At 42.7% G+C, this 25,266-nt stretch overlaps 1 protein-coding gene and 1 pseudogene across 2 annotated transcripts; both read left to right on the top strand.

Annotated features, from left to right (window-relative positions):
• The first annotated feature begins 1,518 nt into the window (after positions 1-1,518).
• LOC125620893 (arylamine N-acetyltransferase, pineal gland isozyme NAT-3) lies at positions 1,519-7,882 on the top strand. 2 transcript variants are annotated; one of them, XM_075118442.1, is made up of 3 exons: positions 1,519-1,708; positions 4,341-5,068; positions 6,217-7,882. In XM_075118442.1, the coding sequence occupies exons 2-3, from the start codon at positions 4,346-4,348 to the stop codon at positions 6,268-6,270; spliced, it is 777 nt and encodes a 258-aa protein (XP_074974543.1). In that variant the 5' UTR covers positions 1,519-1,708; positions 4,341-4,345; the 3' UTR covers positions 6,271-7,882. The 2 variants fall into 2 exon arrangements, with proteins under 2 accessions (XP_074974543.1, XP_048673100.1); XM_048817143.2 differs by having other exon boundaries at positions 1,520-1,708; positions 4,341-7,882.
• A 12,237-nt stretch (positions 7,883-20,119) lies between these two features.
• LOC125620892 (arylamine N-acetyltransferase, pineal gland isozyme NAT-10-like) lies at positions 20,120-24,045 on the top strand (annotated as a pseudogene).
• Positions 24,046-25,266: the final 1,221 nt, after the last annotated feature.

Genomic DNA, 25,266 nt, shown 5'->3' on the forward strand with positions numbered 1-25,266 from the left:
TGGGGATGCTGCAGAGCCAGGGGGTTGTGACCTTGTGCTGCTCCCAAATGACACTTTGTAGCGGACTGAAGGGAAGCTGCTGATGAGAGCTGTGGCCAGCCTTTCCCTCTGTGTTGAAAGATCACTGGGAAGCAGGTTCTTTCAGGGCATGATCCAGTGCCCACTGAAATTAGTGGAAAGACCCACTAACTTCACTAGGCTCAGGGAGAGGGGAGGGATGGAAGGGGAAATGTGTGAGGAGAGGGTAGAGATCTGCCCTGAAATCAAGAAAGTTCTGCGCGGAGGAAGCAGTTAAAGGCTGTGTTGTGGGAAATGGGTTCTTTTAGGTGTCGGACTGGCAGCGCTTACACTGAGCCTGGCTCTAATTAGGGCTCTCAGTCCCTCACTTCCCCATAACGCCCCAAATGGGGAAATTCCTAGTGAGATTTAAAAAGCAGAAGAATGCTTAGAGTACACTGCTGTCTGATTGCTTGGGGTTTGGCTTGCTTTCCAGTAAAACACTGGGTTCTGACTCTGTAAGTACGGCAGGACCTCACCTGGACAGTTAAATCTGTTAAGTGTTGAAATCTGGAAAATTATCTTTGTCTGTTTACAAACATGGAGCTTCCCAGGGGTTGTCCGCCTATGTCAAGCACTCTGTTCCCTTGATGATAACGTGGCTTGGACCTGAGCACAGTCACATGGAGTGAAAGACCATCCACAGATGGCAATGACAAAGAGCAAAGTATTGAGATGGGGGACAGGTTGTGCAGTGGGTTACCATAGAGATCTGTGCCTGAACTTATTTATCTGCCCAATCAGTAGTTTAGTGAAATGTTTTGTTGATATTAAATTAGGATGTTGCTGAGCACAGAGAATTAATACAAAAGAATCTAGAAATAGTTGAGACTTGGGAGGAAAATAGCAAAATGAGGTTTAGCTTAGAAAAATACATACTAATCCTTAGGTGGAAAGCAATATGCGTTATACTTAGTGATGGGGGGAATCCTACATAGCAGTAGTTATTCTTTAATTCTTATGTAGCAGTAGCATCCAGAGGCTCCAAGAAGACACAGCCCCTGCCCCAAAGAACTTACATTCTACAAAATCTCCTGTAATCCACAAAGAAATGTAGCAGCGACAAAGGATAACAAATTAGACACTAAACTACAATACAAGAATTTGGGTTTGCTGCCCAATCAGCACTAGGGTTTATGTTTGTGTTCAACAGTGCTAGAATCTTGTCATTCTTGTGACATATCAAATAGTGAAAATCTTGTCAGGTCAACTGTTCATGAACTTTCAGCCCTAAATTCTTGACCAACACTTAGCTGCCTAATTTCCTGAAAGAAGTATCACCCTCCGATATTATGTTATTGAAAAAAATAACTCTCTCTCTCCCCCACAACCAACCGGTGGATTTAGCCACTGAAAAAGACAAAACAGTGTGCGTTCTAATGAGCAGAGTTAGAATCCTCATTATGTCAGTGCAACTAAAATTTGCTAGCTCATTACAGCTGAACTCCTCCCTCCTCTGGCTTTGGCGATCAGTTACAGAAGAAAGTGAAAGTGACGTGATGAAAGAAGGAATTTCTCTCAAGAGAAGCTGGAGAACTGTTGTGTATTCCCAACTTCACTGCATAAAGGACTGAAAACCAGGCCAGACGGTTTACTGCCTAAGGAAGCGAGAGTGAAAACTGATACACTTGTGGTTGAACTGTTTTTACAGGTAAGACACTTTTTAAACCTAGAATCTTTGTGGCTGATTTGGTCAGAAACGTGCATTCAAATCTGGCGTATGAACAAACATTGCAGGAAATGGCTACACTGCATAAGAATTGAGAGGGAATGTTGAACCGATTTCAGATTTGACTTCTCTTGTGTCAGTGTAACAGACTTACTGGCTTATTCTCTCAATTATCAGACTCAGCCAGAATACACATTCACATCATCTGGCTTGGTTCAGATGCCAGTGTGAAAGGTGACCCAGAAATAACCATGACAGACGGACAGATTCAGACACTTCTGATGTTATGCCTGCTTCTGATAATTGTAAGCAATAATAAATCTTACTTTGTTTTCAAAGCCAACATACTTTCAATACATTTAACATTAGAGCAGCAACAACACAGTAAGATTTCCCTTGAAGTGGAAAAAATCATTTAAAATACTGTCTTTATTGCTACCCAAAAAGAAACAAAAGGAATTGAAGTTGGATAGCAGGGTTGACAACTCTTGTGATATTTGATGGTTTTCTTAAAACTTTCAAAGCTGGAATCAGGTTATTACTTGACAATCTCAGATCTCATTTTTTTTTTTAAATATTTTTTCTATCCCTCATGGTTGCTGTGAAAAACTTGAAAATGTGACCTCTAAATGCGCCAGTACCAGAACATACAGAAAAAGAACCCAAATTTATTATTTTTTAAAATCTCATGATTTTTAAGCCAACTGTGTGCTTTTTGGGGGCCCGACATTTGAACTTTTGGGGTTGATGATACTGGGATAGCTACAATTTACATTTCTATACATTCTGAACAGCACTAGTTGGGGACATTTCTGACCCTGCCTGCATATTGTCCTAATTGGGAGCAATATTGTTTTATATTTGGGGTATTTTCCCCATTTCTTTCATATGATGGGGTTTTTGTGGGTTTTTCAGTACTGCACACTGATAACTTTATCCAGATTGAATACTTCTTATATCCTTAGTGTAGTAAGTTTAAAATACACAAATCATGTAAACCAAGGAGGAAGTGCTACCTAGAGAGCAGAGCAATGGGACTTTTATCCCATGGGCTTAGGACACCTTTTTCTTAAGGCACAAAAGGTACCTGAGAATGTTTGAGGCCTCTCGGATCAATCATGTGCGCTCTGCAGTCATTCTGAATCTGATCCTCAGAGTAGGCTGATGTTTGGTGGTTTTAACTCTTTGGTCCTCTGGGTATAACTGTCAGCCTATTCGTCCATATCAAAATCCCTGCTTCCTTCCCAAAGAGCCACCTATCCCCTGGATTTTCTCCGCCAGGTCCTGGCTTCCCTCCTGCATTGCTTACTGTGAGCTGTGATCTTGAGTAGTGATCTCTGCCCACCCAGGACATTACATTCTGGGAACAGCCAGCTAGCCTGCGCACCTTGATTTGATCTTCAGCTGCTGCTGGCTGGCTCGTCTTTCATTCCCCCAGCAATGGGAAGGAGAACCTGGTCTCATTGCTGGCCACACTGCCCTTTGTATACTGAAATCTGGGAGTCCCCAGAGTGTGTTGAATTGATGGGTGGTGCATTCCCTAATCCCAGTGCATTTTGGGCTCCCTCTCAGGCTCGAGAGTTTCTAAAAGGCAGTGTGGCAGGAACAACGGTGTAGATGGAGAGGGTCAGGTCCTGCTGCTGTCAGGTAAAGGGGTTGTAGATCTACTTGACCATCCTTGACAATTGACTTCCAGGCACAGGGCCTGCTAGTTGCCTCTGAAGATTGTGGGAAGGAACAGTGAGTAGGGAGAATAAGGGCAACCTATCTTCCCTGTTGTATCTCACATTATGTTGTGGGAGGGGAAGAGCCTGTTGTGGATATGATGCTCTATCACGGTCATTGATTTCCTTCTTTTGGAAAGTGAGTGTCTTCTTCCTGCTCTGAACACCTCACTTAGACCAGTAAGGCACAAAGCTGGGGAGCTAAGCCACCAGGAATGGTGGTGAGTAAGAGGCAGAAAACGAGCCCCTCCCATTCACTCCTGCTAAGGAGAGGAGAATGGAGATGCCAGACTCACTGAAAGCCCACAGCACCAGGAGTGCTAATCTGCTTCTAGCTCCTGTCAGCACTAAGAGCAGAAGACAGTGGGATGGGTGCCCTCTGCCAACCAGGATGAATAACACAGGAAATATTTAACCAAGCCGTGCCTAGAAGACTGGCCCTGCAGTTAAAGAACTGGATTGGGGTTTAGGAGTGCTGGGTGTGGTTTCTGGCTCCCACTATGACTTTGAGTACATCCTTTAAACACAGATCCTCTAACTCTCCCTGAGGTAGGCACCTAAATATCTTTGATAATCTGGGCCACAGTTGTCTCCCTGACTCAATACCCCACCTGAAAAATGGGAACAATACCACTTCCTTTGTCTGACTGGTCTATTTAGATTGTAAGCTCTTCCGGACAGGAAGTACCTCTTAAAACATGTATGTAGAGTGCCTAGCACACCTGGAGCCACTAGGCACAATGGTAAAACAAGCAAACTCATCTCCTTCTCTTCTGCAAGGGGTTTACTCATTTTAAACAGGGTGTAACGAGGTTCTGCTCCTATGACGGATGGTGACAGTCATCCAAGCATTTCAGACACATACTATTGTTCTTTTACTCACCGTACAGGTAGCATGAACATCACGGAATATTTCACCCGAATTTCTTATAATGGCTCCTACAAAAACCTGGATTTCGAGACCTTGACTGCAATATTCCAGCACCACATCAGGGCTGTTCCTTTTGAAAACCTCAGCATCCACTGCGGTGAAACCATCGAGTTAGACTTAGAACCAGTTTATGACAAAATAGTGAGGAAGAAACGCGGTGGCTGGTGTATGGAAAACAACCATCTTTTATCTTGGGTTCTGAAAACGCTGGGATATGACACCACCATTATAGGAGCAAAAGTTTACAGCCCAGAAGAAAATGCATATAATGATCATATTAATCACCTTCTGCTAAAGGTGGTCCTGGATGGGAAAGCCTATATAGTGGACAGCGGCTTTGGAATGGTCTATCAAATGTGGCAGCCAATGGAACTGATTTCTGGGAAAGACCAGCCCCAGGTTCCCGGCATCTTTCGCTTCATGGAAGACAATGGGATCTGGTACTTTGAGAAAATCAAAAGGAAGCAATATAATCCCAACCAAAGCTTCTCTAATTCCAGTAATCTGGGAAAAAATGCATGTAGGAAACTTTACCTGTTTACCCTTGAACCACGAGAGATAGAAGATTTCAGGCCCCAGAGTGTGTATCTCCAGACATCTCCAGATTCCTTGTTTGTAACAAAGTCCATCTGTAGCCTCCAGACCACTGATGGCCTTTGGGCTTTAGTTGGGTGGAAACTCACCAAGGTAAAATACAATTACAAGGAGAACATGGATCTGATGGAATCCACAACACTTACAGATGAGGAGGTGGAAAAAACACTGAAAGACAAATTCAGAGTAATGCTAGATCATAAACTCATCCCAGTTAACAGCAGCAGATTGTCTATGTTTTAATTTATTGGCCAGAATATAATTACATACAGCAACAAAGAGAATCTCTTTCCCAGCATTCAATTATTGAAGAAAATGAAGGACTAGGCTGTCACTTTCTGCCTAGCATAGAACAAGGGGTGGCACGTAGCAGTGCTACCCCAGCAAAGAAATTGTGACTCCTGGAGCTACAATTTCTTCCCTGCTTCTCCCCTGGCTTCAGCTGGCAAATTACATCTTCCAGGCTTATGCCAGTAGCAGAGTACATTCCACTCTGTTGGGCTCCACTGCATGGGCTGGTGCATAGGGTGAGGTTGGGGTTGGGGGCTGGAGGCAAGTTTCTGCCCCTTCCCTGCTCCTTTAATCCCATGGAGCTGCCCTTTCCATATGCAGAATGGCAAAGTGAAGATTTTTCCAGGGACTGAGGTGAGGCTGACTGGCCTGTAGTTCCCCAGATCCTCCTTCTTCCCTTTTTTAAAGATGGGCATGACGTTAGCCTTTTTCCAGTCATCCAGAACCTCCCCTAATTGCCATGAGTTTTCAAAGATAATGGCCAATGGCTCTGCAATCACATCCGCCAACTCCTTTAGCACCCTCGGATGCAGCGCATCCGGCCCCATGGACTTGTGCTCATCCAGCTTTTCTAAATAGTCCTGAACCACTTCTTTCTCCACAGAGGGCTGGTCACCTCCTCCCCATGCTGTGCTGCCCAGTGCAGCAGTCTGGGAGCTGACCTTGTTCGTGAAGACAGAGGCAAAAAAAGCATTGAGTACATTAGCTTTTTCCACATCCTCTCTCACTAGGTTGCCTCCCCCATTCAGTAAGGATAAATACATTAAAGATATGACGGTAATGAGGGTGAAATACATACTTAAGATAGCTCGAGTTGATGTCTCTTATATTATGATGTGTGATGGGACACCCATGTTGCCAGCTAGACCCTGCAAGAATTTCATTTGAAAATCTGGACACACTGTACTGAGCCCATTTCTATGGTATTTCTCTGTATGTTCTTGCTTTAGAATTTCATTTCCTCTTGTGGCAGGAAGAGGGAAGGCATGAGCTGTTATAAATAAACACCGCACGTGTGCAGCAAGGCTGACTGGATTCACCATGTGAGAGTCTGGGGGCACTTGAATATCACAGCAGATGGTGCAGAGGGAAGTTATTCTGTCTACATGGAACACTTTGCATTTCTGTTTCTTAAACCACATTTAACTCATGTGAGCCCATTTTTTGTGACTGCTCAGCATTTTAATCATATCTTTCAAATGGCACCACTGATGGATGGCAAAATACCTATTAGCTGAGTGAGTCAATGCCCCTTGAAGGAAAGGATACAATTTCCTGATAGAGCCCCTATCTGATAGTAAACTGATACTAAGCTTGATTTTAATGCAAAAGCTTCTTTTTAATAATTCATCATCAACAACCAGAATATTAAATGACTTTTCATCTGAAAAGGAATCTGGGCTGTTGATCAATAAGAACAACAGAACACAGGTCACTTTCTGTGCCCCTCACATATGGAAGCAACCCCATTAACTCATGTATCAACTATGTGTATGACTAAGATTTTGTAAGACAACAGCCCCTGTTATTAACCAGTGCATACAATGGTTACACCCACGCACATCACACAACAAAATGAGCCTTAGAGATATTTTATTGTACAAGGCTGGTCTTCATAAAATATTTCTGAACATACAAATAATCATGACAAACAGAACAGTCTTTATGAATGCTTAGTTGTTTTTGGCAGGGGAATAACAACCCTTTCCAAGTCTCAGTGATGAGTGTAGGACCAGTTGGTTAGATTGATTAAAAAGAAATGACCAAGTTCTTCCCGAAGGAGAATAAAAGTCATTAATATGCAATAATATGATGAGTAGAAATCATATGCATTGCAGCCCTGATATTCTATGATTCTATTCTATTATTACAAGCACCCCATAGCTAGGAAAGGGCTATTATCCCCATTTTACAGATGAGGAACTAAGGTGGGGAGAGAGAGAGAGAGAGACTAAAGCCTAGATTCTCAGTGGTAGTCAGGATTTCAATAGAAATTAGGAATCTAAATACCTTTGAGGATCTGGGCCTACGTGACCTGTCCAAGGTCACACAGAGGGGCTGTGGCACAGCAGGGATTTGAAGTCAGGTCTCTTCAGTCTCCGAATAGCATCCTAGTCAGTAGGCCATCCTTTCTCTATAAGCCACTGTCATAAATATAAAGGGAAGGGTAAACACCTTTAAAATCCCTCCTGGCCTGAGGAAAAACCCTTTCACCTGTAAAGGGTTAAGAAGCTAAAGATAACCTCGCTGGCACCTGACCACAATGACCAATGAGGAGACAAGATACTTTCAAAGCTGGAGGGGGGGAGAAACAAAGGGTCGGGGTCTGTCTGTGTGATGCTTTTGCTGGGGACAGAACAGGAATGGAGTCTTAGAACTTAGTAAGTAATCTAGCTAGAGCTGCGTTAGATTCTGTTTGTTTAAATGGCTGAGAAAATAAGCTGTGCTGAATGGAATGGATATTCCTGTTTTTGTGTCTTTTTGTAACTTAAGGTTTTGCCTAGAGGGATTCTCTGTGTTTTGAATCTGATTACCCTGTAAGGTATTTACCATCCTGATTTTACAGAGGTGATTCTTTTTCACTTTTTCTTCTATTAAAATTCTTCTTTTAAGAAACTGAATGCTTTTTTCATTGTTCTTAAGATCCAAGGGTTTGGGTCTGTGGTCACCTATGCAAATTGGTGAGGATTTTTATCAAGCCTTCCCCAGGAAAGGGGGTGTAAAGGTAAGGGAGGATTTTGGGGGGAAAGACGTTTCCAAACGGGCTCTTTCCTAATAATAATAATACCGGTTAGATGTTTGGTGGTGGCAGCGGAAGTCCAAGGGCAAAGGGTAAAATAGTTTGTACCTTGGGGAAGTCTTAACCTAAGCGGGTAAAAATAAGCCTAGGGGGTTTTCATGCAGGTCCCCACATCTGTACCCTAGCATTCAGAGTGGGGAAGGAACCTTGACAGCCACATAGAGAATGGATACACTACACCTGGGCCTGAGGGCTACCTGAAAGGCTGCGGAGTGCTCCTCTCCTCAAGCCCATATGTACATTATTACGGGCATGTTGGAGCTGTGTTTTGAACAACACATAGGAAATTTTAGGATTTCCAAAGAATGGGGGAAATACAGGCAACACAGACATAGCGCCCCAAACTAGATGGAGCAGTTTGACAGACAGGCCTGATGCTCAGTCCAGAAGTGCTGGAGGAAACTACAAGGCCAAATATCCCAGCTTTACAAGCGACCAAAATAATGCATGCAGATAACATGTTACTCACAGAAATACTGACACCTGGTGACTATGTGCTGGCAGAGCCCACCTGGTCATCTCAGCTGGCCAAGGGGCACCTGGGAAGTTACATACACTTACGGTGAATTCACCCAGCAGTATTGACACCACGGCATGCACCTAGCTTGCTGGAACCTCTGCACTTCCATGTGTATGAGAGGTGGGTGGGAAAGGCTGCTTAGGAGTAGGCATGGTACTCTGGAGGGGACAGAATGGGCCAGAACTCCAGGCCAGCTCTACACAAGCCAGTGCAGAGGGGAAATTTGTGGTTAGCCAGTCCATCAGCTAATGTGGATCCCCACACCTGGGCTGGAATGACAGCCCAGAAGGGGCTGTTGTGCAGTTCCAGACCCTCCTCTTGTCACAGTACCTAGGTAGGCTGCTCCTTCTGAGACTCTCACCCTTCCAGGTGACAGGCCCGTGCCTCCACTCCTCCTTGGGGTGGGAGTCTGCAGTGCAATCCAACCACTTTCTGACTGGCTCTCTGGGTTATACCTCCCTGGTATACCATGATACCGAGCAGCTCCCCGTGGGATTGACCCTGCCAGAGTTCTCCTTTGGAGCTAGTGGTCAGTAATACTATGCAGTGACACAGAAGCCAGTTCTCTAAATCAAAGTATGATTTATTTGTCCAAACAGTACACAGAGCTGAGAGTAGATTTAAAAAATAACAGAGAGACCTACACGCATATTGTTTTACCTATGCTTGGCACTCCCTTTCAGCCCTGAGGTAGACATCACTAAGCCTTGGTGTCCCCTATTCTTTCTGGGTACCACGTTACAGCTAGCTGGCTGCAGATCCTGGCTCTCAGGACAGTCAGTCTGTCAGCCTCACTGCTGACTCTGCATCCCTACCAGCTGAGCTGACCATATTCACCCTCCCTCCCTTTCTCCCAGGGCAGCTTTTTAACCCCTGAGGGTCTTTTGAACTCAGCCTTAGCCCTGGGAAGAGAAAAACATCTTAAGCTGGATGGTTCCAGCTTCTTTCCCCAACTGATGGCCAAGCCCTTGTTGTCTTAACTCCTTTAAGTGGGAACCTCAGAGACTGTCTTATCTGTGTCATTGTTTTAACAACCCCCTTTTACAGGCTGTTTTGATTAACTCTGTGCAATTGGTCAGGCAGCAGTATAAACCTGAATGAGAAAACCAAGTCAGACATAAGATTTCTATACAGTCATACAGATATTTCCAGTTTGTCATAACGCTGCAAAAACAGCTTTAGTAGAGGGAACCAAAAGGACCGGTCTCTTAGGGTATATCCACGTCCACAAGATGTGATGGCAGCTCAGGCAAATATGCCTAAGCTTAAATCCAGCAGTGAAGCCATGGCATGCCATGCTTCCAGAACCCAAGCTAGCTCATGTCTACATGAGCTGTAATCACAGGCCAGGACTGCCACGCAGACGTACCCTTAGTTGACTCTTCCCTCAGTCACTCTCCCTGCAACCTGTGGCCTGTTACACAGCTAAACACTTCTCTGTCAACTGTTTTGATGCTCACTGTTCTGGACTTATTGCTCAACATACTCAGAGAGGAGCTGATGAGATCCCTGGGCCAAGCATGGGTCATTCAGCAAACCCACATTCTCACATGTCAACTATTTGGTCTTTTCTTAATGGTATCTCAGCAGCCACATGGGCTCAGATAATCCAGAGTACGTTGTCTAAAGTATCCACAGCAGTGAGCCGCTGAGCCCAGGGCTCATGCTACAGCGCTGAAAATAGCTGTGTAGAGATTGCGGCTTGGGCTGGAGCTCCGAAGCTGAAGTCCACCCCCATCCCTAGGCTTCAGAGCCTGAGCTTCAGCCCAAGGCGCAACATAAAAGCACAATCTCTTACAGCTGTTAATGCTGTAGTGTGAGCCTGAGCCTGTCGAGTTGGACTTAGAGGCTCGCTGTCATGGTCTGCTGCTGGCTGTGTAGATGTACCCTCAGAGACTGGCTGGGAATAGAACCCCACCTTCACTGAATGAGGTGCCTCCAGGGATTGATATAGGGACACAAGAACTCCTCACCATACACTACCAGTTCAAAAGTTGCCCAGCCTGTCTGCAGATCAGTAACTTTAGTGGAATGAATTGGTAGCTCTCCATCTCAGTCTGGACAGGTGTCATCCATGTAAACACCACCACCACAGTCATGGGGGCTTGTGGATACTGAGCAGGGGGGCCAAGGACTGGAAGTCCCTCGAGACAGAACTACTCTGATTGTCCCTAGAGGGCAGGTTTGTGGGGGCACTTTGGAACACTGCATAAGGAAAATTTACCCTGGGGATGCCTGTGCTGTGCTTGCTCTCGATTCAGCGTGTAATGCTGAAGGTTTAAACTTATTTAGATTGTGAGCCTTTTGCTCTGTGTTTTTACCGCACCTAGCACAAGGGGGTCCTAGGCCATGACTACGGGTCCTAGGACCTATGACAATACAAATAAACAAAATTATTATTATTAATAATAAGGTATAACACAAAAGAAGGCACTACCCTCTTTCCCTAAATGGCTCTGCCAGAGAGTGAAACACTCAGTTCTGCTATATGGTGAAAAGGGGTTTGCATCTTTAAGAGCAGGAGTTTCCAATGCAAATATTTTCAGGGAACTTTGGCGAGAGCCAGAAGGGAAAGCCTGACACTTGCTAGTTTACAGGGAATTGCCTAGGTGTCCTATTCTTAACTTGATCTGTTAGATACATTCAATGGGGTACAGAAATGACTTTTTTTGTGGCTGCAGCATTCCACTGCTTGCACCTACTTCTGCTATTCATAATGGGGAAGTTTTAAAAATAAACCAAGCAAAATGTGTTGTAAGGCAGCAGCCATACTTTTCTAAGTAAAAGTAGCAAGTTTATGTGTTTTTAAGCTAAAATGTTTGAAACTTAAACTAAGCATGTCCAATGGAAGTGTATAAAAATCAGCTCCAATCTCAGATGCAATGCAACCGTACAAAAAACGAACAGTTTAGCTGCATGGAAGAGACTCATACTTTGCCAGTTTTTCATGAATGTAACAGTGATGAACTATTTCTTACCATTCATTCTAATTATGAGAAGATAGAGATATCCCCAGCAGAGGCGGCGAGTTGTATGGGCCCATGGTGCCTGGCCTCCAGTAAATTCAGGGCCCAGAGGGCCTGGTTCCACCAATGTTCAGGGCCGGGTCTCTCTCCGCTGCTGGAGGGGAGAGGGCTGGGGGGAGTCCTCCTCTCTGTCTTCCCACCCCCAGCCCTGCGCAGCCTGCTGCTGCATCCCAAACTCCTCATCCCCGGCTCAGCCCCACACCCCACACCCCAACCCCCTGTCCTAGCCCAGAGCCTGCACCCAAATTCTCCCAGATCCTGCACCCCAAACCCCCTCCTGTACCCAAACTCCCTCCCAGAGCCCACACCCCTCCCACACCCCAAACTCTCTCCCAGAGCCTGCACCCCAAACCCCCTCCTGCACCTCAAACCCTTGCCCCAGCCCAGAGCCTGCACCCAATACCCAAACTCCATCCCAGAGCTCACACCCCAAACTCCCTCCCAGAGCCTTAGGCAGGTGTGTGTGTGTGTGTGTGTGAGGGAGGTGGGGGGGGACTTGGACCTGTTCTGGGCACCACCAAAAATTATACAAACCTGCCGCCCCTGATCCCCAGGGAAGTTTGCAGATAGACAGAATTAACGTGTGAATCTTGCTAGCTGATCCCATGAATGCTGAATGAAATCCTGCTGCTGTGGGAATAAAAATAAATGAGTGAGATCAGATTCAGGGCCTATATTTTTTGCAATCCAGGTTTGGAATACAGACTGGTTACACACACACACTATCTAGTATACCAGGGCTTGCTCTCATTTCAGTATGATCACTAGTGAGGTGAGAGCAGTTGCACAGAGCAATCCAGCCTGTCACAAGAAAGGACACTTGCTCTAGGAAATTTAAAATGAAAGACACATGGCTTACATGATTTCTGCCTGTCTACACTCATGAAGTCAGTGACTTTATATCAGAGACACAAACATGCACCGGCCCTAATTGAGACCACACCCATTATGGTAGGCACTGTACATATACCCTGTGAGGGACCGTCCCAACCTTAGAGAATTTACAATCTAGATAGACAGAGGCAAAGAAATGGTGGAATGGGAAATAGAGGCACAGAGTAGTGATGTGATTTGCCCAAGGTCACACACATGGTCAGTGGCAGAGGCAGAGTTGTGAGCACTGTATGTGTAAAGTGTGCATTCTGGTTTTGGTGATTGCTAATAAATAGAGGATAAGGATATTACTGTGTAAGGTTCTTTCACTGGTAAAAGATCCTGCACACCTGCAGAAGTAGTATACACCCGGAGCCCTATTGGGAAAGGGTGTGGGTACTTAAATTGGCCAGGTTAGTTATACCCTGAGCCCTACGAATTGGGTAAGGGTAGGTGCTTCTTGCCTGGAGCCCCACGGACTGGGAAAAGGTGGGGTGCCCTAATCTGTGCAGGTAACAACTCCCTCCCTATCAGAGAAGGTATACACAATGCCACATCACCACATACACAGTCACATTTTAATACAATGTACCCCACAGGTGTTAATGCTAATTCAGTAAAATTTAACTTCACTCAGTAAAATTTATCTTAATTCCATAAGGCTTTGTGCAGGATATTGTGAGTTTGTCACAGTTGATATTATCTAATTCTACACAACTATGCTAGATAGAGCTTTTACAATCTCAAGGTAAAACCCTCCATAAAGTTAACATTAAAATATGTTAAACTGACTGCCAACTTGAGCAAATAAATTCACAATAAACTTAACTATACCATTAACTAATTTTAATATACCAGTATCATGTCTTTTCTTAATCATCTTCCCCTTTTCAAACCAAATCCTCCTAGTCCTTTTAATCTCTTAATACGGAAATTGCCATATATTTCTATTATTTTTTGTTCCTCTGGATCTTGTTTTATTTCTTGTATTCCTTTTTTTTTTTAAAGTAGGTGACAAACCCTAGTGCAGAATTAAAAGTGAGGCTGTATCACAAAAGTCCTCTAATATTTTCAGTATAATTCTCCATCTCCTCCTTAATACATTTTTACAAATAATTCACGTCCTTGAACAGACTGTAATTGATAGCTGAGCAGATGTCTTTCTTCAGCAGTCCACAATAACACCCAGGAGAGGTTATGACTTAGTCAGAACACACCAGGGAGTAGGACGTGATTCAATGACACTGAAAACTAGTTGTAAGTTCTGAATTCCATTTCCTTATCAGAAATGGTGGGCAATTTACATCGGGTCACATTTTCAAAAATGCCCTGTAATTTCAGGTGCCCAACTTTTAATGCCAAGGGTCTGATTTTCTAAGTCTTTGAGTACCTACAACTCCAAAGAAGGCAACAGGAGCTCCTGAAAAATCAGGCCCATGGTATCTAAAATGGAGGCAATGAAAATTAGATGCCACCTTTGAAAATATGACTCTTCACCTCTTTATGCCTAATTTTCATTCAGCTATAAAATGGGCAGACATGGACATTTCTTGCAATATCCTTGAAATACTTTATTGTATTAAGTTTATGTAGTATTGTGGGTTTGGCTGGGATTGTATAACCTCTCTAGGGGAGAGATGTAACAGACATTGTAACCCCATGTAGTATCTTTGGGGTTGCAAGATCTTGCAAGAACTATAGTCTATCCCTGGCTCTGCTGCACACTTGGGCAGGTCTCAGTGTGCTAGGCAGATTTGGGACCTTTGACAAACAGCATGGTCTGGAAGTTTGGAGCCAGGTTTTCCCGAGTTCTAATTCCTGCTTTGCCAACAAGGCACTGTGTAGTCGTTGCCAAATCACTGAGGGCTTGATCGTGGCAAGGTGCTGCTGATGGCCCTGATCCAGCACAGCACTCCAAGCACTCGACGTCAATGGGACTGTTCATGTGCTTAATGCTAAGCACATACTTAAGTGTTTTGCTGGATCAGGGCCAACATGCCCTGCATTTTGCAGGATGAAGCACTTGATCTTTTTGCCTCACTTTCTCCTTCTGTAAAATGGGGATCATACCTGCTCCACAGAGGTAGAATTAATTAATGTCTGTACAACACTTTGGCCATGGAAAGTGCCACGTATTACTATTGAAATAAATGACTTATTTTTTCTAATATATACATAAAATTGTGTTTACGACGTATTTGTCATGGTATTCATTGTTTATCTATAAAACATCAAGTCAGTGCAATGAAAGTTTTAAAAACATCAAAAAAAAAAAAGGGAACTTGTTAGTGAAGAATGGTTCTATGTACTTGGTCCTTTGAAAATTGAACCTGCAACACCTGAACAACATATTCAATTTCCTAAGAGGAAAGAAAAGACTGGCTTTCCGAATGCCAATGGTTATTGTATGCTGTTCAAGAGAAAATACATCATCCAGCAACAGAGGAATGTGTATGGAATTTTTTTTTTCGGGGGTGGGGTGGGGGAAGGGGGAGACTGAAAATCTAGTTCATTCTGATTTTAACCAGTGGAAAAAATAACAAATCTCTTAAAAGGAAGATACAAAGTTTAATTAGCTCATGGATCAATGAAGTCCAAATATGTGCACTCATTTCAGATGGACTCTGCCCGCTCTTGGATTTTAAGATCTAGTACTGAACAGCCCTGAGGCAGACGTGCATTAGTTAGAAAAAGAAGCTTGTAGAGGGGAAGCCTTGCAATCTGTGTCTGTTCCTGATTTACCGATCCAAAAACAAACAAACAAACAACCAACACTCCCCCCTCTCCCCCAAAACGGGTGCAAAACCGGATACAACTGTTTTCAAAGGTAAGCTCCTTTTAAAAACCAGATTCTTTGTGTACTGTTAAGGTCCTGGAGAAACAATCAATCTCAACTGTCCATAGGACCAAGGTTTGTGAAAAATGGTGCATGAAAAATGCTATAGAAATGGAAACAAAACACAGCCATCTTGGTTTAATGCCATCTCTCAAAAGTGGCAAAACAATACTAGAAATATGTATTGGTTTTTTCTCTCATTTTTAGCACCACACCTATTCATCTAAACTTGGATATTCCAGATTCTACAGCCTATTCCCAAAAATGATTAATTCTTTTATTTTTTTAATTTTGCACATGCAGTAGATTCTTAATAAAGGAAGCAAAGACAAACAACCTAGCCAATAACAGAGTTCATATTAAAAGAGGTAAGATAATTCACAAAAATAACTTTAAAAAAAATGAAGTTATTAGACTGTGCTTTCCTTACTGCAAAATGGTCTGGGAACAATAGGTTAATAGTAGTTAGATGCATGATGGATCATTTGCAAATGGATTTACTGCGATAGCGTGTACAGTCACGGTAACTGAATGTGCAAATATAGTGAATCAGTGTCCATACATTTTTACACATGCATCTGCGTTCCTAGACTTCTGACAGTCAGGCCTCAAAATTTCTTTTGTTGATTATTTTCTCTGTATAATGGTGGTCAATACGTCTGTGAAATCGTCTCTCAAATATTCTGGTTTTCATCCAAAAATTTCTAATAGTTCCACAACTCAAAATAACTGTAGCTTGCACCTCCTAAGAGTTTATGCAGTTCAATTACATTATGGAGCTGCAGAGAGGTCTTACATTACTCAGAGGGCCTACTTTGCATTGGTGTGACCTGTTTTCAGTATTTAATGACCAGAAATTGATTGAGTAGGATAGTTATTTCTCCACTGGACAGTCAAAGCTGCCCCTACTACAGAAAGCAGAACATATATTATAAACCATTCCAACCTGCAATTACACTCCAGTAGGTTTGGAGAGTTTTCACAGCAGCTGCTCTCACGATCCTCTTCTTGGCCATATTCTGGTGTTACTTAAACCTATCCAAACACTAAAATTCCTTTCAGCTGGAGTTGATTCAGGTGATGAGGTTCAACAAGGACAAGTGCAGAGTCCTGCACTTAGGACGGAAGAATCCAATGCACCGTTACAGACTAGGGACCAAATGGCTAGGCAGCAGTTCTGCAGAGAAGGACCAAGGGGTGACAGTGGACGAGAAGCTGGATATGAATCAACAGTGTGCCCTTGTTGCCAAGAAGGCCAATGGCATTTTAGGGTGTATAAGTAGGGGCATTGCCAGCAGATTGAGGGACGTGATCGTTCCCCTCTATTCAACATTGGTGAGGCCTCATCTGGAGTACTGTGTCCAGTTTTGGGCCCCACACTACAAGAAGGATGTGGAGAAATTGGAGAGAGTCCAGCGAAGGGCAACAAAAATGATTAGGGGTCTGGAACACATGACTTATGAGAAGAGGCTAAGGGAACTGGGATTGTTTAGTCTACAGAAGAGAAGAATGAGGGGGGATTTGATAGCTGCTTTTAACTACCTGAAAGGTGGATCCAAAGAGGATGGATCTAGACTATTCTCAGTGATAGCAGATGACAGGACAAGGAGTAATGGTCTCAAGTTGCAGTGGGGAAGATTTAGGTTGGATATTAGGAAAAACTTTTTCACTAGGAGGGTGGTGAAACACTGGAATGCGTTACCTAGGGAGGTGGTGGAATCCCCTTCCTTAGAAGTTTTTAAGGTCAGGCTTGACAAAGCCCTGGCTGGGATGATTTAGTTGGGGATTGGCCCTGCTCTGGGCAGGGGGTTGGACTAGATGACCTCCAGAGGTCCCTTCCAACTCTGTTTATTCTATGATTTTATGATTGCATCATAGAATCATAGACTTTAAGGACAGAAGGGATCATTACGATCATCTAGTTTAACCTACTGCACAACGCAGGCCACAGAATCTCACTCACCCACTCCTATAACAAACCTCTAACCTATGTCTGAGCTATTGAAGTCCTCAAATTGTGGTTTAAAGACTTCAAGGTGCAGAGAATCCTCCAGCAAGTGACCCGTGCCCCACACTGCAGAGGAAGGCGAAAAATCCCCAGGGCCTCTCCCAATCTGCCCTGGAGGAAAATTCCTTCCTGACCCCAAATATGGTAATCAGCTAAACCCTGACCATGTGGGCAAGACTCACCATCCAGAAACCCAGGAAAGAATTCTCTGTAGTAACTCAGATCCCACCCCATCTAACATCCCATCACAGGCCATATCTACCGCTAATAGTTGAAGATCAATTAATTGCCAAAATCAGGCTATCCCATCATATCATACCTTCCATAAACTTATTAAGCTTAGTCTTGAAGCCAGATATGTCTTTTGCCCCCACTGCTTCCCTTGGAAGGGTGTTCCAGAACTTCACTCCTCTGATGGTTAGAAACCTTCATCTAATTTCAAGTCTAAAACTTCCTGATGGCCAGTTTACATCCATTTGTTCTTGTGTCCACATTGGTACTGAGCTTAAATAATTCTTCTCCCTCCGTGGTATTTATCCCTCTGATATATTTATAGAGAGCAATCATATCTCTCCTCAGCCTTCTTTTGGTTAGGCTAAACAAACCAAGCTCTTAGAGTTTCCGTTCATAAGACAGGTTTTCCATTCCTTGGATCATCCTAGTAGCCCTTCTCTGTACCTGTTCCAGGTTGAATTCATCCTTCTTAAACATGGGAGACCAGAACTGCACACAATATTCCAGATGAGGTCTCACCAGTGCCTTGTATAATGGTACTAACACCTCCTTATTTCTACTGGAAATACCTTGTCTGATGCATCCCAAGACTGCATTAGCTTTTTTTATGGCCATATCACATTGGCAGCTTATAGTCATCCTGTGATCAACCAATACTCTGAGGTCCTTCTCCTCCTCTATTACTTCCAAGTGATGCATCCCCAGTTTATAACAAAAATTATTGTTATTAATCCCTAAATGCGTGACCTTGCACTTTTCACTAATTGCTAATGCTGGGACTCTCTACTAACTTTGGACAGCATGTGTTGCCTACACCATGCATAGCATGAATCTTTCACTGAAAACCATTTTATGATTCATCCTGAGAAATTTCATCTGGCAGTAAACACTCAGCAGCTCCTTGATGAGTTTATCTCAATGCAGTAGATTGATTCCTTGAGTTGACAGAATGGTACTAACAGTCTAAACATCAGCTTACCATAGAGCTTCCATTGTGTACACAGAAATATTTCAAGGTAGGTTTACAAGTTGTCAAGAAAATAAACATTTGAAGCGACATGGAGTGCTCAAAATGGTTTGTGTTCCGAGCAAGGGGACAGGCTGTAAGAAAACCTTCAAAGTATTTTGTGCACAGGACCCACTTTCAAATGGAGCAACTTACAGACACTTGCTGCGTCTCCCATTTGGAATGTAGCAAGTCATTGAGAAGGGTCAGAACATTTCAATGCATGACGTCTCAGCTGCACAGCAAGGCAGGAAAACAAGCTGAATAATTCCTATGCAGAAATGCTGACAGTGAGCAGTTATTTGGGCTGTTCAAACTTGCCTGCTTGGTATAGGCTGAATCTTGCTCCTTCTTCATGTTCACAAAAGACTCAAGAAGACATAATGGAACTGGTCCAGTTCTTTCGTATGCCAGCTGGGGGTGCATAATAGGGTTGAGAAAGCCTGGTTCAAAGGGCCAGATATGAACCAGATCTCGCCAGCTGAGGATTTTTCTGATGTAGGGGAATCCTTGGGTGCTGTCAAACCAGGTAACGGGTTCCTATACCACCTCTTGCTGCTGTCATCACAGAGGTTGTGTGGTGAGCATTTCCAGTTTGGAGAAAGAACATGGCTACATTGTGCTATGCTCCAGCAATTCCTGGCCAGTGGCATATTTCACAGCAGCCCAGTATCAAACAGCCCACTACCCCCTTCATCTGTACCTAGGTGATGGAGAGCACGGCTGAGAACAGAGGCTACGGTTTTAGTCTTTCTGGGAGTTTACCTGCCTCTTCTGAGAATCTTTATTCCAACACCAAAGTGTCACGACTGTATCAAACTAGACAGGATTAGGGTTTAGTGATTTGTGATTCTCAAAAAAAAAAAAAAAAATCAGACGTTTAGTTAATCATCAGACGGTCTGAATTTATAACAAGACTTGACACTTCTATAGCACCTGTAATCCAATAATCTCCAAGTGCTTTACCAATGTGCAGGGAATATTATTTTCCTTGTTTTACAGATGAGGAAACTGAGGCATACAGAAAATGAGTGGCTTACTTATGATCTCAGACACACACTCAAGAACAGAACCCAGGACTCCTGACTCCCACGTGCCTGCTCTGACCACTAGATAACACTGCTTCCTTCATCATTTCTTCAGATGAGAATATGGACATGAGAGCTGTCTTCTTCAAAAACCTGTTAACGTTTCCTAATTTTGTCCTATTTTGACTGAGTCCTGCTATCACACTAACCTAATGTAGATACCAAAAATCTCCCTTACATACATATGGGCACATGAGGGGGGCATTGCTCTATTGTGTCCATCCTTGACAAGAGATGGTCCTGGACCAAAAACCCAGATCCCAACATCTATGCCCTAACGTTACTCCTGCATTTCTCTACTCCAAGAATGGGGTTTTTTTCCCAATACTACTCAGTATTCAGTACTATTCCAGTAGGGGCTCAGTAGATCACTGCATCTGTGCTAGCCGGAATCAACAAGAAATCCCTTCACACGGTCATAAATAATTAACTTTTTTGTTAATGTTACTTCCTTTACAGGCAGTATGTACATCAAAGAATATTTAGCAAGAATTGGATACAAAGGCTCCCATGAAAAACATGATTTGGAAACCTTAACTGCAATCTTCCAGTACCACATCTGAACTGCTCCATTTGAAAATCTCAGCATCCATTGCGGTGAAACCATTATCTTGGATTTAGACCAGGTTTACAACAAAATTGTGAGGAAGAAGCGTGGAGGACGGTGCATGGAACACAACCAACTTTTATGCTGGGTGCTGAAAACACTGGGATATGACACGACTTTTTTAGGAGCATATATATATATATATACACATACACACACACACACACAACCCACACCAAAACACATATGCTTCCCACATGACCCACCTTCTGCCAAAGGTGGATATTGATGACAGAGCCTACATCCTGGATGGAGGCTTTGGTATGTCCTATCAAATGTGGCAACCAATAGAACTTATTTCTGGGAAAGACCAGCCTCAGACTCCTGGCATCTTTTGCTTCACAGAAAACAATGGGACCTGGTACTCTGAGAAAATAAGAAGGAAACAATGTGTTCCCAACCAAAGCTTCTCTAATTCTGATCTTCTGGAAAGAAGTGAGTGCAGGAAAATTTACTTGTTCAGTCTTGAGCCATGAATAATCAAAGATTTCCAGTTCCAATGTACATACCTTCAGACATCTCCAGATTCCCTGTTTACAAAGAAGTCAATCTGTAGCCTGCAGACCACTGATGGGTTTCAAGCTTTAATTGGATGGACAATCATTGAGACAACTTACAACTACAAGGACAACACAGATCTGGTAGAATTCATGACTCTTAAAGACAAAGAGGTGGAGGAGACACTGAAAGATAAATTCAGAGTAACGTTAGAGAGAAAATTTGTCCCAATTAACCTCAAAGGATTGTACGTGATTTAGTGTAGTATATAAAACATACAATAATTCTATGCAATTGCAGCATCTTTCACAATCTAATATGACATTCAATAAATGACCTAAAATACATTAATACCAGGTTAAAATGAGAACTTAAGTTCAGAAAAACAGGCACTTCAGAGTCCCATGTTGATTAGTTACCACTGAGAGAATAAATGGAGCCCACACACACTTTTGTGGGCACAAATTCTAGAGACTGGTTTGAGGCTGGATGAAGATCTGGGAGGACATGTGGTCCAAGGAGAAAAGTTTTCTAGTGGCTTAAGAACACAACTGGGAGAGGAGTACTGGGGTTTCTGTGCTACTGACATATATATGCTCTGTGACCACTAGGGAAATCACATTGGCTGAAATTTCCAAACTTGGCTGCTTAAATTTAGACACCTGAAGATCAGACCAGTTATTTAGGTCTGAAATGTGGATTTAGAAGTACCAAGAACTCAACTCCATTTCCCCATTTGTAAAACGGGGATAATATACTTCCCCACCTCCAGGATGTGTTAGGAGGAATAATTCGTTCATGTTTGTTGGGCACTTTAAGGTCCTGAGACCAAAGGTGCTACAAGTGCAAAGTATTATCCAATTGGTCTCTCTGTGATTACTACAATGAACCACCCATTAATTATTTTTATTATGTCCATATTTTTCTTATGATGCTTTTGTAGTGGTACTAATTCACATCCTGTATAAAGGATGAATTGTAATATGGTGCCCAAACTTGCTTCTCTATTGTGCCTACTTCCATTCAACATGACCACAAACTGAAATTCCTTAATGACAGATACAACTGGGAACGTTATCAAGGGGATGAGCATAAAAAGCATCCAACTGAATCAAGTCTATTTAAAGAAACTCCTTGTCTAACTAATGAGTCCCCTCTTCTAATATCTGTGGTTTTGCAATTGCAGTTTCCTATTCTAAAAATGTTTCTCTCTGTCTTGTTGCTATGTGAATGACCCACAAAAACAGAGAAACTCACTGTGCAGGTGAAACAGTGTCAAAACAAAGTTAAGAGAGTAGATCACTGAGAAAAATAATTCTCTCTCCAGTCATTTTTCCTGATGATAATCTTACATGCTGCTTTTAACAATAGCAGGTTAAAGAAGATAATCAAGATATTTTCTTTTCAGCGGATAGCCTCCTTGTTCAAACATGATTTATGCAAAACTCTTATGAAATACAAAAGTACATTAAAATAAATAAATGAAAAACAACAGTCTTTGCAAGTATCAATTGTAATTAAGTTTTTATACCCTAAATATCAGATAAGTACCAAGTGTTTCAAGTAAAACTCAGCCCTTTCTCTTTAGCTGGGAGGAATTTTCATCTGGTGCTCACAGTCCATAGCACAGAAACCCCTCTTTTCTACGTAGCAGACCACTGCCTCCTTTATGCTGATAATAGCTCCTTCTCTCTCTTTCTCCGGTTGGCTTCAATGTAGCCTTTGACATCCTGGTTATTCCATCCTCCTGTGTCCCTCCAGAGGTGCCTCTAATTCTGCTGCCACCTAACTGCTCCTGCTGTCTACTAAAGGCCTATTCCCTGCAGAGCTCCACATGGGTCAGTCCTCAACTCTTCCATCCTCTGCACGGTCATTTATAACAATTCTCCCACAGAGATTTTTCCCCAGACTTGACAATTATTACTAGGTCCTGGCTTTACAGTGTCAGGGCAAATGGAGCTCTGCTGATTTACACCTGCCCAAAGATCAGTTTTTCAGCGTGGCAAATTCTCTGAGTTGATAAATACAGTAGTTATTTAGCTGTGTGTACCCCAAAACTCTCCAAAGACAGATAACTAGGCCTAAGATAAGAATGGTATTAAATATAAAGAAACTATAAGAGTCACCAAACCAGTCTCATACCATTAGGGAGGCCTTGTGATAGGTGCCTTCCCACAGGAAAAGGAAAGGAATACTAATTCCTAAAAGGATCCGGCAGGCTGCCATAGGAGAGATTTATACTCCTGTTATGCTGATAAACATGGGATCTTACATCCACAGGGAGCTGTAGCTCACGAAAGCTTACGCTCAAATAAATTTGTTAGTCTCTAAGGTGCCACAAGTACTCCTTTTCTTTTTGCGAATACAGACTAACACAGCTGCTACTCTGAAACCTGTCAAAATACATCTAATGGGCAATTCAGCCGACACCTTTCCCCTGCAATACATGTTAAGTTAAAGTGGACCATCTCTCTTTCAGGCTAGTTTAATGAGACTCCAAACTATTGTGCAGCATTTTAGCTGCAGCCTATTGTCACGTCATGTGGCACCAACACTGCTAAAACCACATTCCAACACGTGCAAAATGTATCTGGAATTAGGAAAGCATGGTATCTTGATTTACAGGAAGACAAGGAAACTTTGCTTTCAGGCTGAGATCTGAATAATTGTAAAATTAATGGGAGCTGGGTGTTCAAATCCGATAGATGGCTCTGAATAATCTCAGCCTAACTAACCATTACATATATCCAAAGCTCAAAGGAAAATACCATCCATTAACAAAGTGTATACGGAGTGTCTTTCAGAAACAATTACAAGTAATAGGAGAAAACCAGTTCAAACTTCATTTCACCATTGGAAAAAGCAATTAAAAAACAACAAGGAACAAAGTTTAATCAGCTCATGGATCAGTGGAGGTAAGATACAGGATGAGCACTCACTTCAGCTAGACTCTGCCCCTATGGCTTTCAAAGTCTAGCATCAATTATATCAAGAGAGACAAGATGGGGGAAGTGAAGGGAAGGGAAATTGTGTAATCCTCATCTATTTCAAACATTGGCAACAGCAGTGGTAAAAATTTCAACCCAACTGGCACCAAAGAGAGGAAAGAGAGAACTAGCTCAATTGTTGCATTATTATTTCAGACAAATCACTGAAGTTAATCATCTTTGAGTTATTTTCTCTTGCAAGTTTCATTTCATCTAACTGTGTAGGCAACGGCTAGCAAATATAAAAGGAAACCACCAAGTTTTAAAGCCTCTGGGGAGCGGGGAGAGGGGAGGAAGCGGGGTGTGGGGGAGATAAAAACACTGCCCTATTTTCTAGTATTTTATTGGATCCCGATATGTACAATTTAATTATTCACAGCATGCTAGATAAGCTGTTAATCCATTCTCAACAATGCTGGATGCATTGACTCACAAGTGCATCCAAACAGAGGGTGAATAAAAAATAAGCTAGCTACCTGCCTCAGTTTCCTTGTTACCACCACCAAGCAGGAGAAGAAACCGATGACTTGCTAACTCATTTTGTAGTTTTCCTGAATTTCTTCTCTGGCTCCTCTCAGCCAGCGTGCCTCATATGACACTTCAGGAAGAGCAATGATGGCTAATGATATGTGCTTTCCTCGCACAATGCAGTATTAGACAGATAGTGAATCTGGACCTAAAAGGTCACTCTCAAAGAGGACAGGACAAATAGTTCTAGATGTCTGAAGACAAAGTTTAAACTATTCTTACTGGTATGAACTCTCAATGAGCACATGAATGCCAGCTGCTGTAAAGACTGCAACCATCACGTTTTTCCTTGGTCTCATTCTTGGTCAGAGTTGTGCCAAATTCACACATTATTCATTTCACACCATTTGCACAAACAATTCTGCTGTTCTATGTACCTCCCTCCTCCAAACTTCGCTTTATTCGCAAGCTTGAGAAAATGGCTACTTCCAAACCAAAAATGCTCATTCTAAAATCCAAATTACATCTTCAATCAGAAAGGGGTCCTTTTTGATTGAGAAACAGGTCCATTTATGCTTTAAAAACTGCAGCTTAACAAAACTATCCACAACAATGGGTCTATTTTTGAGTTTGTAACAAAGGCAAGAATGCTTGATTAAATGTAGATTTGCATCATGAACATTTCACATCTACACTTAAGCCTCCATAGTGGTCTAGTTATAGTAATGAACTACGTATAGCAAAATTTTGTAACACACCTAGATGACTTAGAAGCCTAGGATCAGATTTTTAAAGATATCTAGGTACTTAAAGATGCAGATAGGCATCAGAGAGATACCTACTGGGATTTTCACAAGCATCTAGGCACTTCTGCACTCCTACTAGGCACTTATATTTTGCTGATTCTACAATACCGTTGACGCTCCGAGATAGCGGCGTGAATAAGGAGGTTGCCCTAACCTCAGCAGCTATTTTTAAAGTTGCATTTGAATAGTTCATTTAGTCACCATCAAAAGCGGTTCAATCAAACTTCTGGCCAGTAGGGCACC

The sequence above is a fragment of the Caretta caretta genome, chromosome 12 (genome assembly GCF_965140235.1).
Source record: "Caretta caretta isolate rCarCar2 chromosome 12, rCarCar1.hap1, whole genome shotgun sequence".
In the NCBI taxonomy this organism is placed as follows: domain Eukaryota; kingdom Metazoa; phylum Chordata; order Testudines; family Cheloniidae; genus Caretta; species Caretta caretta.

What these genes read in the sequence shown, in the direction of transcription:
- LOC125620893 (XM_048817143.2), top strand. Translation starts at nt 4,346, where the DNA reads ATGAACATCACGGAATATTTCACCCGAATTTCTTATAATGGCTCCTAC.